This window comes from Hydractinia symbiolongicarpus, chromosome 10, assembly GCF_029227915.1.
Source record: "Hydractinia symbiolongicarpus strain clone_291-10 chromosome 10, HSymV2.1, whole genome shotgun sequence".
NCBI lineage: Eukaryota > Metazoa > Cnidaria > Hydrozoa > Anthoathecata > Hydractiniidae > Hydractinia > Hydractinia symbiolongicarpus.
Genome location: NC_079884.1, coordinates 16159357 through 16182217, shown reverse-complemented (window position 1 = coordinate 16182217; position 22861 = coordinate 16159357). Strand labels below are relative to the sequence as shown.

Genomic DNA, 22861 nt, shown 5'->3' with positions numbered 1-22861 from the left:
AGACTTTTATCTTCAACCAAATGTACATTAGGATCGATAATACTCCCATTGTAATTAAGCCAACTTTGATGTCATCGTGTTTTTCGGCCTCTATTGCTAGCGCAGTCTCCACCCTGTGCTTCTCAGGTTTAGGGATGACGCGGCTCACCTGTGGAGGGCGGCACTTAATAATGATGTCAGCCTGCTTCGCGTTAATCTTCGGATTTATACCGATTGAAAAATAATCCTTGCTAATCAAAATTTTGTTCGTGAAATTCACAACATTTCCAATATGAAGGCTCATGTCACTTGGGATCATATAGACGCCATGAGCAACACTAAAATCCACCTTGGACCGTGCATATTTCAGCACATTTTGAAATTCAGCAATTTCCTTACTCGTGTCGGTAGGTCTAATTATCAGGCGTTGAGCATCAATTGCGCTGCCTTGGTTTCCAATGATTCCAGATCTTGCATTTGCCTGGCTTTCGAGAATTAGGTAGGCATAGAAGCGCACGCTTCGGGATAGCCGTTCAATACCAATACGAGTGAGGCCCTGGGATTTTTCAATGATCCAGCGACTCCACGAGTCCTTGTCAAGATAGCTAGGGCCTGAACCAGGATAATCTTTGCGATGAAGTTGCCAACTATTGAAGATGGTTTCGTTTCTCCACTCCTGCTCACCGCCAGGTACTCCAAACTCGCGAGCCAGTTGCTGGAGTTTTTGTTTGTTGAACGGGTTGTTTAGACGTCGAAATCTAACTGAGCCCGGTAGAAAAATGTCAAGCTCCGATAGAATTTTACGGATTTGAAAATAGGCGTGAAATCGATACACGGCACGAACCATAGGCAACTCGGAGGTAAGACGCTGCATGGAAATACCACAAGCAGATGTTGCACAGTAGGTAGCAAAATTAAGTTGAGTGGACCAGAGACTGAAAGGGTGGCTGTTCCACTCCTTCACTAGCCCGCTAGTGCCAGAATAGAATTCATAGTCGACAAAGATGTCTGGAAATTTCACCCTGAACGAGGACCCTTGAGTATCAATAACGATGTTCTGCACTGAAAGATCCTTAAGTCTCTCCAAATATCTCCCATGGTTGGGTGCATACGTTGCTTTCGGGTTGTATGAGTAAATGCTCATCTTTTCTTTCAGAATAAACATGAGACAGCTGTATGTCACGGATATAGAGAAGCCTACGATTTTTGACGATTACCTGGGGCAGGACACGAGAATTGCCCTGAAATCGATCAGTATCAGGCCCGTATGGCTGAACATTTACAGTGACAATGATTTTGTCATTCGTAGGACAGGGCCTGATCAGACAGAGACTAGAATTGAAATTATGAACGGTCTATACAGGATAGAGGATTTGGCAACCATCGTCAACAGTCAGGCAGGGGACAAGATCAAATTGTTTGTACTAAAAAATGGACTCTGCAGGCTTAGGGTTAGTGACGGGTATACTGTGGTAATCCATCGAAAACTGCAGGAGCTTATGGGGCTACCCTACGACCCTGCAAAAAAGTACTTTACCAAAGGCGACTATGACAGCTTCTACAAAACTGACGTGTACCAAAGATTGAGACTCGTTTGCCCCCAGCTGGATGAAGACGATTGCCTACTGGATGGGAAGAAATCAAAAATTCTTGCTTTGCTTCCCACCAAAAAGTTAAACGCATGGGGAAACATGCTTACATGGAATTTTGACACTCCAATCTACCTTCCTTTGAAAGGCTCAACAGACAGACTGGAGTTCATGCTGACGGACGAATATCATCATGAAAAGAACGTTTCGTTCGTCGGAATTACGATGCATTTACTCATAGAATAAAGATGAGTGATATAATGAAGTTATATCCGAGCTTACCGAGTGCGCCTGAGCATGAGCCTGAAGAAAGTCAGGTATACAGACTCAAGAAGATCGAGGAGATGGAACAGTACTTGCGTGGTGAGATCAAAGAGCGTGACAAACTCTACAAAAAGTTCAAGATGCATGGTACGTGGGTTAGATTCACTGATCATGGATTGCTAGCTGTACGTATTATAACTTCAGGTGTTGGGATTGGTAGTATGCTGTCCGGAATAGGTGTACCACTAGCTGTGGCGATGGGTGGTATCACGATCGCTGTAGGACTAGGGCAGGCAGGTTTACGGAATGCGGGGAAGAGGCTAGACGTTAAGTCAAAGAAGCATGGGGGCATCAGACTCTTAGCAGAGACTAAGTTGAACTCCGTTGTCGACCTCATCTCAAAGGCTGTGGAGAACGGTGTGATTAGTGATTATGAGTTCACCCTAATCATGCAGGAGAAGCAACGCTACATGTTGCTGAAGGAGCAGGTCCGACAACGAACGAGAAAGATCGTAGATTCCATCAATGATCGGGAGCGACAGCAGCTTGTCGCAAAGGGGCGTGAGGAGGCCAAAGAGGAGCTTATGAAAAAACTTCAATCTGCGCAGTATGTCAGCACTACTTAGAGTGTCCACCTGCTTATTCGTAGATCTAGTGTATTATTCAAAACACTAGATCACCTACACAATTTCGATCACTTCTCCCGTATCTTGATCTATGAGCAAGTCGCCATCATGTACGACACGTCGCTGTTTTTTAGCGAGATCCCTCAAATATTGTTCAAGATTTTTCTCCCATGCAATTTTAGCACAAGGCTTGCAGTACGGTCCGTCCGTTTGTGTCGACGCATCCTTATACTTGACTTTGCGTATGGCTTCAACAAGGTATATTCGCTTCAACGTAGAGTACCCTTTGAGACCTAAGGCTTTAGCTTCTTGTCGCAGTTTGTCCATTTGTTTATGTGGCTGAGCACAACCACATAAAGCTTCCACCTTTACTGTTTCACCATCAAACTTAAACGTTGCTATTTATTTTGTATATTTTTAGGTCTAACCTGCTTTGCCTCATGTACAAAAAAGTCTCATAAGGGCATCGGCCACCATTATAGTGACGTAGTCTGGGTAGCAGTACCAACAAAGCACCTTCTCTCCCACACGCAGACGTCTTTGACATCTACCACACCTATCGTAGGCATATAGAGTTTTTTGAAAGTCATCGTAGATTTCTCGCATTTATTTTATGATCCGATTATTCAGTTTCTTCTAGTTCTTTAATTCTCTCTACTAGAGCATTGATAGCACTCTTGCACTCTTCTTCTTTCGAACTTTTCATCACAAGTGCGGTAGAGGTGAGGGCTAGGGCAAATCCCACACCTCCAAAAAGCGTAAAAAGCATAAAATTTGCGTACCAATCTAGCGCTGTCTTTTTATCGTTGCTTGACATTTATTATACCAGCAATACGTTTGTTTTTGTCGCTATCCGCAACAATTTTGAGACTTTTTATTTCCCTTTCTATTCCAGCAGATTTGCGCGTTTGTTGATGTCAGCAGTTTTGTCGAGTGCCGTCATTTTTGATGATGTCAGCAAATTTGTTGGATATCACGTGACTTGTTTACTCATTTGAGGCATGATGAAATCTGTGACGTCACAGATTTTTTTAGGGGTCTAAAAGCAGCGTTTTTTAATAGGGTTTTGACCGTGGAAAACCTAAAACCTGGTTATAAGGGTGTAATACTCTAGCTCAAAAAGGTTTAGGACAATATGGGTAAAGGTTTTATGCCTGCCAATGTTGTCCAAAAAGGTTTAGATGAGGACGTGACTTGCGTTACCTTGTAAATTTTGTTGAAAGGTCTTCCCAGGATGTCAACAATCCGCATTAACAAAAGAATAATTTTCTGAAAATAATCAAGCGATAAGTGTACTTTACTTATCCCGACAATATGGGTTGGAATCGGACAATATGGTTGTTGCCGTTCTTCGGACAACATGGGTCGGCCGGACAATATGGGTCGGAACATCGGCTCTTGAATAAAGAACAAAAATATCATAGTCCATTTCACTTTGCCAAGCGCGAATCGGATATCCTGGTTGCATGTGCGATTGATCATAAATCCTAGGTATTTGTTTTGGTTACCATGTCTCACTTATTAATGTTTCCTTGAAAAACCTTTTGGCTAATCTGTCAGGGCAATGGAAACTACTGTAAACATTGGCGGCCGTGTGGCAAAACCGTGACTTTTAGAAATCTAATTTGACATTTTTAATTAGCCTCGTTTGTTGCAGTACGTGATGGAGGGTGTTTGTTAGAATGCGGAGAAAATGATGGAGAAAATGGCCAAAGATGCACTTACATCCTTAAACCAGCAGTCTTACGACGAACCTTGCTTATTACCAAATGTTCTATTTTATCAAACAATATCGATTTCAATTTTGAGCTTAGTTCGCCATACTTTTAAGATTAACTTAAATTTCTCCTAACCCGACTAGTTTTCACTTCCACGAGATCATTTCCAGAAATAACTATAAATAATGCTTTCGACATTCACAGCAGATACTTTTTGAAAAACGAGGCAACTAGGTACCTAGCTAATAATTAAGTAGTAAAGTATACGTGTAACCAAGTAGAGACATAATCAACTAAAACTTGTGATCCATGTAGCTAAGCATGCTAATTTTGAGCACTTTCCATAGCTGAGTGCTGTTTTCTGGATAGTCATTTTCTAGTAAAGAACTAAATTGGGAGTTAATTGCAAAACAATATTGGAAAAGTTGATTTCTCTCAACTACATTTGTTTGTGCTGTTCCAAATTGACTTATATTGAATTCTACCATTGCGTTTTTTTGGTCATAAGAATATATATTTTTAGAGGGTTATAATAAATCTACATTACTCTGCATAAAATTTCAAATTCTGGAAGCAAAAAATTTTGGACAGATTTAGCTGCTTGTGTGCACAATTTTGTGGGACCTATGAACATATCTCACGTGTTCACGTTTAGTCACTAATAACAATAAGTACCTTGTTGCAGTGTAATGTCTTTTTTATATATGATGTTTTCATTGTTTTATATCAATCACATGAGGCAGCGTTATTTTTCTGTAGCGACCAAATGTACACAAAAAAGTAAACAAATTTTCATGAAATTTGAACACTATATATAACATCTAATTAAATCTAAGTTTTAATTAATTAATTTAAGCTTTTGGCAGTATGACAAAATAAGTCAATTGATACTGGACCAACAGTTTTTGAAAACAAACTATGCTACAAAATATGGAAGTAATACCTTCAAGAAGTTTTGTCAAAGCAACATGGTGGTCATAAGAATAGACCCCCTTAAAAGCTACAAGGCAACTAACAAAACTCACTGTCTCCAAATGTCTCAAATAAGGATAAAACTAATCCACTAAACACCATTTCGTAATAATCATGCACTAAGAAACAAGTTTGATGTGTTGTCTCTACATTTCCTTCGTTTATTTCTGGTTAATTTCAACAATTGCTCATTTAATCTCACAACAAACACAACCTTTCCACCAACAGCAAATTTTAGAACTTTCAGAACAGAACTATAACAATGTTTTAAGTGTCCGAAAAGACATTCTTTTCCTTCATTCAGTTGATCAAACGTTTATATTGTTAGAAGACATGGTTTCTACACACATAAACATGTTGTGTTTTATTTTTCATCCAAATGCCAGTTGGTTTTTACTTTGGCTATAGACTACTTCAATTCTTACGTTTTTATCAGGCTACTAAATGTCTTATAACTCGTTTTTCTGAGTGCTATGTGGGAAAACAGCAACCTTGATCAAATTTTCCCTGTAGAGTTATCCAGTTGTAGAGTTATCCAGTTGAGTTATCCAGTTATAACTGTAGAGTTATCCAGATAACTTATCCAGATAAGAAGATTGAATTGGCTGGGGCACTTGGAAAGAATGGAGGAGGATAATTGGGTAAGAAAGTGTAGAGACTTGATAGTTCCTGGGGCAAAGCCCAGAGGCAGACCGAGAAAGACTTGGCAGGAGGTTATAAGAACAGACTTGATAGAGAGGAAGTTGAGTTTAGATCTAACACAGTCTAGATCAGATTGGAAGAGGGTCATTAATATACCCCGTCCAACCCATGCTAGCATGGAAAACGGACGTTAAGCCGAGAATGATGATGATGATGATGATGATGATGAGTTTGGTTAAACGGTTTATAATAATATATATTATCATGATTTCAAAAATAAAATGACAAACGCAGCACAGGAATGTAATTTTGTTTTATGTATTAATTTATTTATTCTTTAAGCTTGGCTCACATGCATAAAAACTGTTCTGTATTTATTTAAACTCTGATTATTTTTGTTTTAATTTTAAGATTTTGTCGTCCATGTTAAGGTATCCAGAAGAACAACAATGTGACAATGGAACATTTACATGTGCTAACTGCTAAAATATCATTTATCGTTTTTTTTATTTATCCATTGTTGTATCGAGCTTCCTTTGTGTTATCTCCGGAACTTTGAAATAATTTTAACTTTGTATTTTACTGAACAAGAATTGATTTGATATTACGTTAAGCCATAGGTTGAGTAGCTGTAGCGATTTTAAACTAGGATTTGAAAAAGATGTTTCTTTCTTCTTCTAAGTTTATAATATAGATTTATATTCTAGAGAAACAAGTTGATCTTTAATATCAAAAAATCATTGTCTTTTTTGTTCAATTTTTAGCGTCATAGATACTTACTCACCCACCCATTAGCGTACAAATAATGCTAAAAATCAAAAATCAAAGTGTGAGTGACCCATAACTGAGGCACATAATCTGACTGAAATGCTCATCAAATTGCCTTTTATTGTCTTTACTGATGATACACCACTCAAATCTTTTTTTTTTTTTTTTTGTGGGCAGTAAGTTCCGTGCCATTGCTACATAAGCTAAAAAAGTTTTTTTGAGTTCAATTTCTGATTGTTGGTGGCAGTTTTTGTTTATTCTACTTCGTGTCTCTGAGCAGACTGGCTTGATTCCAACAGGTGGTACTTATTGCTCAGGCATCTTCAAGCTGTAGCGATCTCTACGTCATTTTAGGAAATATAAACTAAACTCTTAGGATATTTTTATACTTAGTGGCTTTAGTTGCTTTTATTTATTTTTTGAATGAAACTTCTCTCCAAAGTCTTTTTATATAATTATAATTCTGGATTTATTTCCTTCCAGATACAGAACATTATTCAAGCCTGCACAGTTAGATTAATTTTGTTGTTTAAAATTATTTTTATCATTCTAAAGGTTTTATCCTTGAAATCATTTTCGAACAAAAAAAGCATGGCTAAGATTTATAAAAACTAAAAGGTAAATTCTGATATGTGTAAGAGCATGCTTGTCATTACAGGTTGTTAGCTTTGAATAATAAATCAAAAATTTGCTTATGATTACACGTTTTGTTATTAGTGAAACATAATATGTGATTTGCCAAAAATTCTTTTGTGTAGTAACCAAAAAACTTAGTTTTATTATTTTTTTCTTTTTATAGGTAACAGTCAGTAAATTAGATACATTAATCATGGAAGATAAAGTGGATTTGTTTGAAAATCATCAAAGTGATAACTCTGCAAAAAATAATGAAGGATTAGATAACAAATTAAATATGCCATTACATGACCAAAAACAGGTATGATTTTGTCCCCCCTAAACTACAAAAATATTTTTTTAGAAATCTGTATACCTGTTGCCTTCATCATATAGATTTTGAAACACTGATCAAGAAAATGTATATATAGGATCATGTACTTTTAACAAACGGTTACAGAAATATTGTGGTTTAAAGGTTTCTCGATGACGTCATCAACTTATTTATTCTGAATCGGATTCGGGGACCCAGGTTGGGAAACTTAACCAAATTGGTCTCAGGTGGTCCCTAGTTACCCACGCAGTCAAAAATGACTGACGTCACCACCTTGTTTCTAAATTATTTGGCCTCAAAGTCATAACTGGAGTGCAATGGCTTCACCAATCTTAGTTAAACGCATTAACATCAATCTAAATGTATTGACGTTTCCCTGTAACTCAGAAAGATCAACAAATTAGACATAACTTTTTCGGCGACATCAAAAGAAAATAAAGATATCCAGTTTGGCGGTTATGATTTACCAGATTTTACATAATGATGAAAACTGTATAAATGTGTTCTTCCAAATTAATTCTGATACCGTAACTTAAGACATAAAAAAAATATTAGACATTGTTTTTCTATCAAAACGACATATACAAAGGTCGATAATATTACTGTAATTAAAATTTGTTGAGAAGACGACTTAATTTCGTCTGATTTGCTATTATTATGGGACAATTAATTGATGTTTGTAACAACTCATTGGAAGAAACTAAAAAATAGTCACAACAAAATTTTTTTGTCATCATCAGTGCAAACTACAAATGTAGTTATGGCGGCATTGCTAAATACTGCCGTCAATTCTCATGGCTGTTCTCTTACTACACACATGATTTTACGGCCATTTGAATTATACCTACCTTTACATTTTCGGTATCATATACTATTACTTTTATCTTGCAAATTACAATCTTCATTTTCTTCTTTTTTGCAATTGTAGGATCAATCTCCAGTGAAAAACAGTGCTGTAAGAAAAAGTAATCGATCCCGCAAAACACCTGTACATTTATCAGAAGCCATTACTGATGCACATGCAGTTGGTGAATCAATTCAGAAAAGGTTGTTAAAGACTGCTATGGTTATTTCTCAGAAACAGACAAAGCTGCCTTCCCGTCAAACCAATCCATATCCAGATTTTAGATGCGATCATTGTGGATCACGTTATGTTGTTAATCCAATGAGGAGAGGCAATAAAGTTAGCTTTTCCAAATACAAGGCTGCTCCAAGACACAAAATTGATCCTGAAACACAAAAGATATTAACGTTGTGCAATGCATGTGGTACGGCATGTCTGCAGTTTTTTGTAACTTTATTGCCCTGAAAAGATAAAAAGTCATAGAAAAATCTTACCAATAACTATATATGCACGTCATTTACACTATTATTTTTTGTACTGAAATTTAACAACTGCAGTCTTTGAATAACTGTTGGACAATACAAAACAATGATAATTGACATGAAACCTGTTATAAAAGACATCATAATCAATGGTAGCTAAATAAGACTAAAACCATATTTTAAAATCATGATTTATGAAAATAAAAGAACATTTTTCTGTAATGACTTTTATTTTCATTAGCACGCAAACACAAGGTTAATATAAATTATTGAACATTGATTAAAATTATTGGAATTTGAAGTTAATTTTACATTAGAATTTTCCCTTGCCCAACCAGTAAAATTACTTAAAAAACTCAAATGACTTGTTGTATATGGATTAAAATTAACTTTTGGGAACGTTGGTTCCCAAACTGAAACAAAATATATTTTTTAACATTGTAAGGGCAAATTTTTCGAGGCATGTTAGTCAAAGCACAGCAAGCCATGTCTTCCACACAAAAATCAATTAGTTGTCATTTGCGATCTTTAAGTAGAATGATTTGATTTCTAACAAAAACATCATTGGTTTACTGACTTATTTAAATTATACTGTCTTATATAAATTATTGAAATGATGTTAAAAATCTGTTGCTAGGGTTAAAATTTGGAAGACAAAAGAAAGGTAGACGGAAAGAAGAGATTTCCATAGAAGAACAGAAGAAATTCATAGAAGAAGGTGAAAGGTTTGCAAAGGAGTTAGGTTTAAAACTGGAAAACCCAGCAGGTATGATTAATCTCACTTAAACAATGTGGCCACAAGTTCAAAGTCTCCTAAGGGGTCATCTACAAAATTCGTAGCAATTCGTATCAAAAAAATTCGTATATGCTATACGAATTTTCTCTTGCCATACAGTAATTAAATTCGTATGAAATTTTTCTAAAATCGTATAAAATTCGTATGAGTTTTTAATTAAATTCGTATGAGTTTTAAATTAAATTCGTATGAGTTTAAAAAGTTCGTATGAGTTTTAAATTAAATTCGTATAAGTTTTAAATTAAATTCGTATGAGTTAAATTCGTACGAGTTTAACAAAAAATTCGTATGAGATTTTAATTAGATGCGTATGGTTTTAAAAAAAAGAAAATCTTTTGACATTGTATTAAATTCGTATACAAGTTTTAAAATAAAATGTTTTTTTAGATCGCATTTTAAAAGTTTAAAAACGAAAAACGGCGATAGAAATGTTTTTTTAGATCGCGTTTTAAAAGTTGAAAAACGAAAAACGGCGATAGAAATGTTTTTTTAGATCGCATTTTCAAAGTTTAAGAACGAAGAACGGCGACAGAAATGTTTTTTAAGATGCATTTTAAAAGTTTAAAAACAAAAAACGGCGATAGAAATGTTTTTTAAGATCGCATTTTCAAAAGTTGAAAAACGAAAAACGGCGATAGAAATGTTTTTTTAGATCGCATTTTATAAGTTGAAAACCGAAAAACGGCGATAGAAATGTTTTTTTAGATCGCGTTTTAAAAGTTTAAAAACGAAAAACGACGATAAAAATGTTTTTTTAGATCGCATTTTAAAAGTTGAAAAACGAAAAACGGCGATAGAAATGTTTTTTAGATCGCATTTTAAAAGTTGAAAAACGAAAAACGGCGATAGAAATATTTTTTTAGATCGCATTTTCGAAAGTTGAAAAACGAAAAACGACGATAGAAATGTTTTTTTAGATCGCATTTTCAAAGTTGAAAAACGAAAAACGGCGATAGAAATGTTTTTTTAGATCGCATTTTCAAAGTTTAAGAACGAAGAACGGCGATAGAAATGTTTTTTAGATCGCATTTTAAAAGTTAAAAAACGAAAAACGGCGATGGAAATGTTTTTTAGATCGCATTTTAAAAGTTGAAAAACGAAATATAATTCGTATGAAAATTCGTATAAAAGAGAATATAATTCGAATGACAATTTGTATGAAAGAGAATATAATTCGTATGACAATTCGTATGAAAATCGTATAAAAGAGAATATAATTCGTATGACAATTCGTATGAAAATCGTATAAAATTCGTATTAGATTTTTTAAAAATCGTATAACTATTTAACACTATACGAATTGTATACGATTTTTATACGAATTAAAAGCAATTAAATTCGTATATATTCGTATAAAATATCATACGAAATTTGTAGACGACCCATAAATGAACTAAAAGGCGGCTTATTATTAACTTTTCCTTCTGAAAGGATTGTTTTTCTATTGTTTTTAAACCTTCTAATTATTCCATAAATCTCCTCAAATTGTATAATTTTAACTTTGTCGCCACTTACTGTACCCTTTTTCATATTATGAATTGTTGGAATTTTTAGATCTTTTAATACTCAGTTGTAACTACTTGTTTAGCTGCTCGTTTGTTTTGCTCTAATATGACCAAATCAGCTTGTGGGTGCATACAGAAATACATTTGTGTATCAGGTATTTGTGCATTTTTTACTTAAACTATTAATTTCATTACTTCAGTACTTCATTGTTGTATATAGACGTTTATTATATTATATATACTATGTATTGTTAACCAAGTTTTGTCAATGAAAAAAAACAACCGAAGTAGGAAGATTAGAAACGCAAAAGAAAATTAAACAGAAATTTACACTTCAACTTTGTAGGGAAAGATATTGTAAAAGCGTGCTGTAGGGCATTCTTTCACAAGTTTTTGGCAAGCTTGTGAAAAAATGCTTTCTCGAACCTAACCTAAATATCGATGATATTAAGTTGAAATATTATCATTACTAAGAATAAAGGTAGAAAATTGCAAAGCCAAAGGAAATAACTTTTCTGAACGACACCTTAAAAAATTTTTCACGAGAAACTTTACCATTAAACATATGTGTTAATTATTTTTTTCCATAAGGTCTAGAAATAGTGAAGTTATCAAAAAAATGTCAGTAACTATAAACACCTACATGATTTTGGATCGGTTGGAAGAGTTTGTTAACGAATAATTTACGAAAGCAATAAAGGACGGTGATAAATTAATTACAATGATAAAAAAATTCGCGAGAATTAACGCGAATGGCTTATTTAAACATATTTTCTTGGAAGAAATAAAAAAGTTGAGAAGGTACTAAAAGATTCCTTTTTGTGTATGAAATTTTTATGCAATTCGTGGTTTAAAATTTTAGTTCGGTAACTTCTCCCTGTAGAAACTGCAAATGTGGACGAAATTTTAAACAGAGGTAAAGAATTGCTTGAACTTTTAATGGAAGCGATGGAGCTGAAGAAACAGAAATGTTATGAACTGCCAGTCTTAGAAGAAAAAGGAGCAAAGAGAAGGTTTGTTGTATATGATCGATTTGTTCCGCCATAAAGTCTAGTTAAGTTTGTGACATGGAAATTACAATTCTTTCATATAAACTGTATTTAATTTTTTGTCCTAAATGGAGCAGATTTCTGACTTTTTGATTGAGAGATTATAAGTAGATCTGCTACGCTTTCCATTTCCATATTAGCTCCATTAAAGTTGGCCTTGGTAATGGACACCGAAAATCAAAAGAATTTGAAGTTTTTGTTCTTACTAAGCGAAGCTATTTGCGTGAGCAGTTGAAGTTCTGTGAAAAGGGGACACAAAAGATTTTGTGCTACTCAAATAATTTCTTACATAAAAGAATGAAAACTGACCCAGAGGTGAGCCTTCATGGAATGTGTTTACTTTTGCGCGATTAACTGTATACTTACTTTGTAAAACATTGATATCAGTGTTTCTTTTACTTCAGTCAAAATTGCTATGAAGTACATAGGCTCCTATTGAAGGGTTGATTGGGCCTGTTTGTGAAAATTAAATCATTAGCTAAAAATGGACGTTTTTTCTCTAAAGGCCAGATTTTGGTATTATACATTTTGTCTTGGTCTTGGTATAGAAATATTCTTCCTTTTGTAAGCTGCTATATATTAGACTTGGGAAAGCAAAAGGATTTCATAGTTCATTGCACCACTATATTGTACCTACGTATGATCCTTATCTCACTTTGTACTCTATTTTTACTACATTAATTACTACATTAATTACTACAATATCTCCTTGTGACCTTTACTGATTTAGAAAGGAGTACGTGTTGAACGTCAGAAAGGTAAAGCGGCATTGGGTATGTTGAAACCTATACAAGATCTACCTTTGGAAACATGTTGCGTCGACAATTGCGTCAGGGTATGTCGTTGTTATCCTTACTATAGCTGTTGTTGTGTGTACTTTATTGACGTAGTGTAGCGATGTTGTTTTTATTTTCATAACAACAACCGAAGTTATTATTTTCATGGATGTCAGTAAAACTGAAGAGATTAAATAGGAAGATTTGAAAATTAAAAAGGGTCTAAAAATTATTATGATTATGTCTGCTTGGTCGGTGCTGGTTGTATAGTTTACATCTTGCATTCTAATGCAGCACTTTCTCGACCATCCCGATCTTTCGTACAAAAATATTTGTCAAATATAGTTCGAACAACCCAAAATATCAGTTAATTAATGTTTCAGGACAGCCAGTTCTATTTATGTGTCGCATTTTATTTTGAGCGTTTTTTTTTTTTTTTGTTAAAGAAATTGAAAAAATCAGTAAAACTAAAACAGCATATCTGGTAATACAAAAGAATAATGAGAAATCATAGTCTAGTCAAGGAGTGTTAGCCACTGATTTTAGTAGCTTTTGTTACTTGTTATTACCGCTGTAGAGATTTACAGCTAAAAAAAAGGTTTCAAAGTTATCATTGGGATATTTTTCTTGATTTTTAATTTATTTCTTTTATTCGATGTTTTTTGCTAGATGGCAGTAACGCATGGTCGTCTGTTGGAAGTATGGCGTCAAAGAGCCGCGTCCAGTCAAGTAGAAGCACGCAGGGTACTTGCAGAGATGTTAACTCCTTCCGGTGGAAACAGAGCGAACTGCTATCGCTTCGTATCGCTTGTAACTGGGTGCAGCAACACCACCATTGGTAAAGTGAATGATCAAATGAAGAGTACAGGTTAGTTGTTACCTTTTTTGCGAATTTGATAAAACATTTAATGCAATTTTTAGGCTACTGGTGTAATTTGTTATAACGGGTAACATTTAAGGTTTAATTCAGACGAATTTATTTTTTATTTAACTTTTTTATTTATCTATGTCAATGAACATCTTTAATTAAAGCCGTCGTGACAAAAAACAAAAAAGAAAATACAACTTACAATGTTTTTCTATTTTCTTGCGTTTTAAAAATTAATTTAACTTACCCCGACAAGCCAGCAGTGTGGATTGATTGTGTCTTAACATCAGCAAAGTTTGAAAAATTATTTATGTCGGCATTTTTTATATCACATAACATCACAACTTTTTTAAATGTTTCAATCTTTAATATTTTAAGATCTGAAAAAGGTTTTTTTTTTTCATCGGCAAAAGTGCCTTTGTTTTTATATTTTACAGGTGGGGATAGAGAACCTCCAGAACATGGGTTAAAAAAATATCGCAAGGAAAACCCACCAGTAAAGAAGAATACTACGCCTCAGCCTACGTTTGTACCTTCTTATCAAATTCTCCAGACAGCTGCCAACTCAGCTGGTCTTTCTACTATGATGCAAGACATAAATTGTAAACTCTCCGAACCTTTAACAAAGAAAACCAAGCGTGGAGCGAAAAGCAAATCTGACCAGAAGAACAAGAAAGCTTCCGCCTATACGCCATTGTTAAACGCATATAACATAGTCACTGACAACAACGAGCATACAACTAATGTTCAAAACATATCTGCAGCTGTGCTCTCATTAAACGGTAACTATCAAAATGGAGGGTTTATTTCCATACCAGCAGGTTTAGCAGCCGCCAATACGATTGCTATACCGAACGGTGTTTCCCTTCAAACTGCTCAACATCATCTTCAACAGCAACAATTGCAACTGCAAATACAACTGCTACAGCAGCAGCTGCAAACAAACCAAACTGCCAGTATAACGCATCAAGCAACTGACGCTTCTGAGTTTGTGGTTGCCGTCACCCATCCGATGGAACACAGCGTGCAGCAAGTTGCTACTCCGGTTGTCGTACAATCTGTCACAACGCAACCAATTGTCCATAACGTCGCCGCTCAATCGATTCTACCCAATGCCGTGCAAAACGAAGGCGTCTTGTCGACCTTAGTGACTAATGCTGCTGGACTCAACTTTGTATCTGCTAGTGGTAATGTGAATTTGTTACATCAACATCAGTCGCAGCAACCTCAACAGCAACATTCCCAGAATAGCGACGGTACACGAGCTAACCTTTCCCTTCTCACCTCATCAATGACAAATACAGGTGAGATCGGCATTATAACACCAAATAATACCGTTAATGTTCTCACGCCTCAAACGAATATAACAGATAATGCAGCGAGACAGACACGTGCAATCGAATCTTTTCGGCAAGTACATTTAATTACTTCGCAGTCGCCAACCATGGCTATAAGCCAGCCTGTTACAATTTCTTTACAAAATCCGACTATATCTTTGTCTAACTTACCCACAATGTTACTCACGCAAGCATCATCCAACGAGCAGCAACAACAACAACTACTCATCCAACCTACATCAAACCCTCAACGGACTTCAGAACAATTGATCATACAGCGACCGTTGATTTCGCAGTCGGCAAGCGATCAGATTGTCATGCACCAGTCTCTACCTACAACTCCTTCTAACAGCGAACAATCTGTCGCCATGACAACCACAGTATTACCGCCAATGTCGTCTTTTAATGCTGACGCATTTTTAACGGGTGACGGGTCGACGACTTATACTGTTATAAACAGCGGAACAATTTCGCGACTTCAACAGCGGCAAGGAGAAAGTGAAAGTCAACCGGAAGATATACAAGTATCTTTTTGCAGTCTTAACAATGCGCATTCATAGTAAAAGTGTAAAAAATGTAGTATTTATATATTAATAGGGAATGTAGTGCACTTCAATTATTTTTCATTTCATTTCTTTCTAGTTTTAACTGTCTTGACGTCGAAATCTTTTAAGTCGAATGTTTTATTTTTCTACGTTTGAAAAGAAGTAATGACGGATGTTTACCGATTAAGCTATAGTGAGTATGCAATGCGTGACATTTTATAAATTCACACTCGATGATATTGTTTACTTTACACGATGGTGTGGCATTACAAGTTCCCTTCACAGAGCTACTTTGTTTTTCTACAAAAAAATGGGCAGAGAAAATATATTTCCACGCCTTTCCCATTTCATCTCTGATCGGAACTTAAACTAGTTACTGAAATGATATCAGTTTGTGCCCAGTTATCACAGAGAGCAAAATAAAATAATTCAAATGCATAAACAATTTTTGATAAGTGTATGTGCGCTATCACTATGTTCTTTTTATGTAATAGTAAACTTTCTGGATAGCAGTTGCTATAAAATCGCATGCAAGTAATGGTCATTTTTATTAAGTTTGTACGTGAATTTAATCAATCATGTCCGCGGGACACTGAACTGAGTTTGAAAATGTGTGTTATAAAGTTGGTTTTTTTTCAACCCCGCAGTATAAATATTGCTTTAAAAGCTCTCGTAAAATTAACATATGTATCTGGGGTAATCTTCACGGCGCAGCTATTTACCAAACACGGTTATTTAGTTGAGAAATTGTAAATGGAGAAATAGAGTTGGAGTACTATATCTTTACCCACAGTGCCTTCTCTCGGCCGTAAAAATAAACAGGGCGAATTTTCTCGGTGCAAATGTCATTTTGTTTTTTATATACATTTTTGTCTAAGAATTTTATATTGCAGTGCAAAAACAATCAACAAAAAGTCCTTAAAAGCAGGCGTGTTGGAGTTCACTACTTCTGACAACTTTATTTAACCGGAAATCACGTAACGTGTTATTATTGCAATCTGTCAATTTCCCCCTCCCGCTTCAAGTGCACTCGTTTTTTGGACAAATTAATGGTTCTGTCCAAAAAATTCATGGAAATTTACCCCCCGAAACAAAGTGGGTAAAAATATTGCATTTTGTGTCTGTAGCATGGTTTTTTATTGGTTAGTAAAAAAAAAGTACGCCAAAATTTTCTCACGATTGCCGAAATAATGATGGACTGAACAAATTCGAAGACAACCAATCACATTGTAGGATTTTTTGAGACGCATGATAAAAATACAGGGGCTTTGATATTATGAGAAATACACTGTGAAAAAAAAGTATATATTGCGAGGACAATTTGAAATTACCCTTGTGAGAAATGTTAATTATTGACGATATTGTTTTTTTGTTTCCAGACTCATCAGTCCCCGCAGTAATTAGTTTTAAAATTTAATTCCAAATAACAAAGAAGGCGGAGTTCAGTTACCACGGAGACGTTTAACATGGCTATTAATGGGCTGGGTAGGAAAGCGTGTTATGTCAATATCGTTTACTTTTAGAAAACTTTTAATTAGAGGGTAATTAATTTTCCACTCGAAAAACCTAAAAACGGGTTACTTGACGGAGTTTACCGTTCACGCGAATGACAATGGCTTTTAAATAAATTACAGGATAATAAAAATAACTTTTTTTCAAAGATTTTTGAGAAGACTGTCGGGCTGTATGAAAAAATATCTTAGTAAATTAATATCAACCTAAAATACAATGTTATACAGTTCACGAATATTTTCATTTTTTTTTTTTTTTTTAATTTTCAATTCTCCCATAGTTAATATAGTTAACAAAGTGTTTTTTTCTATTAACTATGATTCTCCTTAGGTAATAGAGTAATAGAATTTGTGTTCCTAACCAATACCGATTCTCCGTATCTTAACGGGCTGTTGCGTGGATTATTCCGAAATAGGCACATGGCTGAAACTGCCAGTAATGCATTTTCAGCGCTGTTTACTTGGCTTTTACACCTTTCGGCTGCATGATTCTGTTTGAACATTTAGAGAAAAGGTAAGTTGTTTAATGCTACCTTTTTACTTTAGCGATTATAAAAAATTAAGAAGGATCTTTTATTTAAACTAAAGTTAGAACGCTCTAAACTTTTAATTTTATCAAAAAAAATTTTATAAGCAACTTTTCTTAGTGCTGAAATTATTGAAAATAAGTAACTTGAAGTGCTGGACCTTGTTGCTAATTAAAAAAAGTCTACATTATGGCGTCTGAAATAATGTTCCCTAAATTCTTGAAATTGAATTTTCTAAACTCGCTTTTGTATTTGACGCTTGCACAACTTTATTTGTTTTGTTTTTTTTTGGTTAAGTAAGATTATAAGTCTCGTTAAAGAGTTTACTGATTGGTACTTGCTTTTAAATATCGGAATATCGGAAGCATTTTGGCGTCACAACTTTGAGTAGCACGCACAAATGTTTAACTGTTGATATACGCACACAATAACAATGATGTCTATTTCATCCGATTAAAACTGTTGCAAAGTGGTTGGTTTGTTATCTCAATAGTTGTCATTTAAAATCAACTGATTGGCTGCTCAGATCGTCGCCATGGTAATGAAATAAAATGGGCGAACCAAGGTTTCAATGTGCAGTGTTTAATTCCAATCAATCATTTAGATATTTGTATTGTTTGTGTAAGTGAGAGTTCTTGCTGTGAATCACACTTTGAAAGATATGTTGAAAAGACGTTCAAAATATTCATCTTAGTCATTAGCTTAATTACTCATCAACTCCCACCGGGTTAATTAGCGACACATTGTGGGAGGAGCGACTGAAAGGTACAGACGGATCTATATTAAGACAACATAATATATTGACATATGTGATAGATAGTGAGAATAACATAAACAGTTTTCACACTGTGAATGTGCGTTTTTAGTAGCATCAAATATTAACAAGAAAGCTCTCTGCTTTTATTTGTGGATAAAGTTACACACTGAAGACGTTTCAAACAGTGTATTATTGGAAACTTTACGCTTTTAAAAAAAAAACTATAAATTGAATGGTATTTGTTTCTTCAAAAAAGATGAAGATTTGGGCTTTTATCTTTTTAATACCATACGTTTATGGTGGTATGACTGGAAGAGTATCAAAGTGTGAAGCCAACAGGGCGATGATTTGTAAAGGACTGTACAACGAGACACGCTTTCCGAACAAAAAAGAACATCGCTCACAAGATGATGCTATTTCTGATTTAAATCAATACAAAGCTTTAATCTCGACAGGCTGTGCGCAGCATCTACGATTGTTTTTGTGCGCAACTTTTATCCCTATGTGCACAATCCTTGAAGAGCATATTTTGCCGTGCAGATCTTTATGTTACGACGTGAAAGGAAAGTGTGAAAAAATTCTGCTCAAATATGTAGGCCTGGAGTGGCCTAACCAACTAGCATGCGCTCAATATCCAGAGACGAGTTCCGGAAAATTATGTATTGGCGACGTAAAACCAACGGAAGCCGCGACGCAAAAAGGTAAATCAATAAATTTTCCGCTATATTTAAATTTTGGTGTCGATTTCATTGGTAGTTTTTATTTGTTAAATACCGCCAGAATCGTAAACATACGGTTTAGTTAGGTATGTAAATAAATAACGTTTTTTTAGAATAATGTTTGACGATACTTGACGAGTTTTCCAATCTAATATCAACAAAAAAAATTCTTTGAAAAAATTGTGATCATTATGAACCGTACAAGAAAATCCTTTTTCCCGTAACATCAATCAGGATATCTCGTAACGAACGTATAATCAAAAGAGTTATTCATCACGTTAACAACAAGTTCTATAACGTTTTTATTTTCGGAAATGTTTAAAAATCTACACCGGCATAAGGAAGTTTTTTTTATTTTTGTGTGGTTATGTCGGATACTATTTAACATCATCTAACCGCTACCGTTTGACTGCATCTAGCCTTCTGAGCGGTACATTTTTCAAAAAAAGCAAGCATGTAAAATTTCTGAATTCAACTTTAGTTGCTGTCTCTCCAAACAAACGCACCAAGGTTAATGACAATCAAGTCATAACACTGCAATGTGACAAAACAACAAAAATCAACTTCAAGAAAATTATTCACGACAACAAAGTCTGTACTCGCTCTGTGTCTCAAGATATATTGAGAAAACTCTGCAACTCAGAACAGACTTGTGAATTTCAACTTAAACATGTTGCAGATAAAGTCAAACAGCCTTCTGGTTGTGTGCCAGGAAAAGTTGGATCGTCCAGTATAAAATACACGTGTGTGGCAGGTAATGAGATACTTTGAATAATAATAATGTCAAAACCGCAGATCTCTTTCTCACAACCTAAAGTGTTTTTTCTCTTAGCTACATTTTTCTTCCATTCTATTGAGAGAACATTTATAAATAAGGCGTTATTTTTTGTCGATATTTGCGGTGTCTTAAATTCTTAACAAATACGTATTGAATAAAAGGAAGTATAAAGTAGTACACTCGTTCCCTGCAGCGACCCTGGAACAATTATTCTAGCAATTTCGACACAATTTATTTTTAAGAACACTGACACATTCTTGCGAATTGCTAAATAATACTATCAACTTCATTCCGAAGGATTTCTTACTTTTTGTTGGATGGCCACATTATGAGTTTTTTTTTTCATTTTCTAGAACATCACAATATCAAACAAGTTGTTCTGAAGTATGGTCAAGACGAAAATATTTACTGCAAAAGTCCATCGAGGCATATTTCTATTCTGGGCGCCGATTTTAAAGATGATACGTGTGTAACTCCGAATGCTTTTTGCTCGGTTAGTCAGTCCTGTACCGGGAAAAAGAACTGTGTGTTATGGGCAAATGATCATTATCTTCCCAGCCAATGTAAAGGTGAAAATATGAAGCTTAGTGTGAGCTACGCATGCGTGAAATCCAGCAATGGTAAATATATTTTGTTAAAGCCTATTCTATGACTATTGCTAAGCCTCAACTCCATGTGTCTCCGTTCTTTTCACTAAAAATATTTAGAATTCAAATTGCCTATTTTCTTTCTTGCATTGTCTTCCAACCCATTCTACAGTTTACGTAAAAAACACTTACATCTGTTATGCTAAGTAGTGGCAACAATGCTAAGTACAGGACAAATTCTGACAAGTGTTGGTATCTTCTTTTATTCTAGAAGAGGAAATGGTGGAGGAATTTTTAGATGGAGCAGGAATAGAACTGAAATGTGCTGTCGGAAAATCTCTCTCTATTGTGAGGGCAGAGTATGTTTCATTGTGTCAATCAAAAGAAATCCACTGTGCTGTTGATGTACACTGCGGGAAGAAAAACTCGTGCTTGTTGTTAGAAACAAATTTAGACTCCGTTAAATGCAGCGAGGGTAGAAGCAAAGTGCGAATTCGATACATCTGCACTTAGTGTGGATGTCGAGGTGCTTGCACTTAGTACGTATTTCGATACACCTGTACTTAGTATGTCTTCTTTGAAACATCTGTACTGTGATGACGTTTTTCGATACTTAAGAAAAGTGTGTAACTCAACGTCTTAGTTGTGTCCCACCATCCTGATCATAAAAAGAAACAAGATACCCGACATCAACACTGTCGGTGACGTTAACGTCCAGTTAAAACTTGACAATTGTTTTCAATGACGTCATGCATAAAAGGACGTGTAAATAAAATTCATCCACAAAAGAATAATAAGATAGAGTTATAGAATAATCGAAAAATTTTTTGGTTCAAAATGTGTACAAATTAGAAAGAAGAAAAATACTTGTAGTTAAGATTTGTTTTGTTTTTGATTTGTTCCGTTGGTTTCTTTACTCCGCGTTAGTTTGCTCCACTTTTGTTTGCATTGCAGCCAAAAATAGAAGAGACATTCTTGTGAACAAGGTTGCGCAAGCGTTGTAAAAGTGTAATGCAACCTCAGACACTATTTTCACTGTCAAACCTCTTTTAATTCACGCCCTGCCTCGGGCGGATTTTAAGCAGATGTTAAATGGGTTGTATCGACATTTAAGAGGCGTAGGAAGAGGCGGTGTTCGTTTATGAGAACTTGTGAACATTTTAAAAAGAATAGGCTGGCGTTAAATTGGGGCTGGCTCTTTGGATAAATTATTTTGGCAAGTTATTTTTTATCGAGTTCTATGTGACGACCTTCAAATGTCTTATATTATCTTCCACTAAGCTTTTTTAGTTGCGTTTTTGATGCAAAAAATATATTGTTATCGTATTTTGTTTGCTCTGATGTGTCTGAGAACAACCTTCGTTTCCAACCCCTGTTGTCTCTTTATTTATATTGGAAATTAATATGGCGTCTAATTATATTCACTAGATATAGAATTATTGAAGCATGGTTCGCCAAAAGATATCGACCAATCAGATAGCTTACCCTACATGAGAATAGAAAAAAAAATATTTGTTACTAAGCACATTTTTGTTTATCCGATTAATTTTTTCTGTCCGGCTTGCCTTTCACGTAAGCTACATGACGCGCTTTTTTAGTGACGCGTATAATGCGGTCGTCCACTTCAATTTTTATTGACGAGAGATACATAACAGTACGTCAAAGTGGAAGGTATGGTATGATTAATAGAAAGAATTTTACGGCATAAAAATATCACAATAGAAATTTTAAATTTTTTCAAAAAAAAATTTTTTTCTCATGACAACTGGTTTTTATAATTAAAAAATTAATGTGCTTGCATCAAAATATGCTGTGGTGAGAGGACTCTTTTGTTTTTTTCTCTACCTAAAAAATATAGGTATTTCCTAGCTACAATGTTTTTCATCATAAGAGCTGTTCTTCACCTCAATCGTTTTTCAATCGGAGAATTCTAAGCACACTATTTTTCGTATTATTTGAGCTTTGTTGTCTCTTTTTTGTAAACCAACGTCTCATTTGATTCTTGTGTAAATTTAAACCTCAATTCGAACTTCAAAATTGTTGTTTCGATCCCTGAACCTGTAATGTTTTTCGATATGAGGATAAAAGGCGTACAAAGCTCTACAGCCCGTGATCGCAATGTAATTGCGATCTAAACTATTCATTTTTGGTAAAACATTTAGAAAAAATTGGATTTTTGACGAAAAAAAAAATTTGAAAAAGATGTTGCCTTGATAGTACAGAAAATATATTAACCTTTAAACGTTTATATGAAAGTATAATATGAAAGTTTA

At 34.8% G+C, this 22861-nt stretch overlaps 2 protein-coding genes across 2 annotated transcripts in view; both read left to right on the top strand.

Annotated features, from left to right (window-relative positions):
* The window catches only part of LOC130612909 (uncharacterized), a 32793-nt gene extending 16998 nt beyond the window's left edge, over nucleotides 1–15795 (top strand). The window contains exons 3-11 of the mRNA XM_057434243.1: nucleotides 7358–7495; nucleotides 8436–8775; nucleotides 9471–9599; nucleotides 11218–11289; nucleotides 12018–12147; nucleotides 12324–12498; nucleotides 12914–13018; nucleotides 13629–13827; nucleotides 14265–15795. Of these exons, the coding sequence (XP_057290226.1) occupies nucleotides 7358–7495; nucleotides 8436–8775; nucleotides 9471–9599; nucleotides 11218–11289; nucleotides 12018–12147; nucleotides 12324–12498; nucleotides 12914–13018; nucleotides 13629–13827; nucleotides 14265–15724 (2748 nt within the window). The 3' untranslated portion in view covers nucleotides 15725–15795. The remainder of the gene's footprint in view (nucleotides 1–7357; nucleotides 7496–8435; nucleotides 8776–9470; nucleotides 9600–11217; nucleotides 11290–12017; nucleotides 12148–12323; nucleotides 12499–12913; nucleotides 13019–13628; nucleotides 13828–14264) is intronic.
* A 120-nt stretch (nucleotides 15796–15915) lies between these two features.
* LOC130612772 (secreted frizzled-related protein 1-like) lies at nucleotides 15916–21223 on the top strand. The gene is made up of 4 exons (XM_057434131.1): nucleotides 15916–19205; nucleotides 19705–19977; nucleotides 20355–20621; nucleotides 20860–21223. Exons 1-4 carry the CDS (start codon nucleotides 18737–18739, stop codon nucleotides 21099–21101), a joined length of 1251 nt encoding a protein of 416 aa, XP_057290114.1. The 5' UTR covers nucleotides 15916–18736; the 3' UTR covers nucleotides 21102–21223.
* The last annotated feature ends 1638 nt before the right edge of the window (nucleotides 21224–22861 follow it).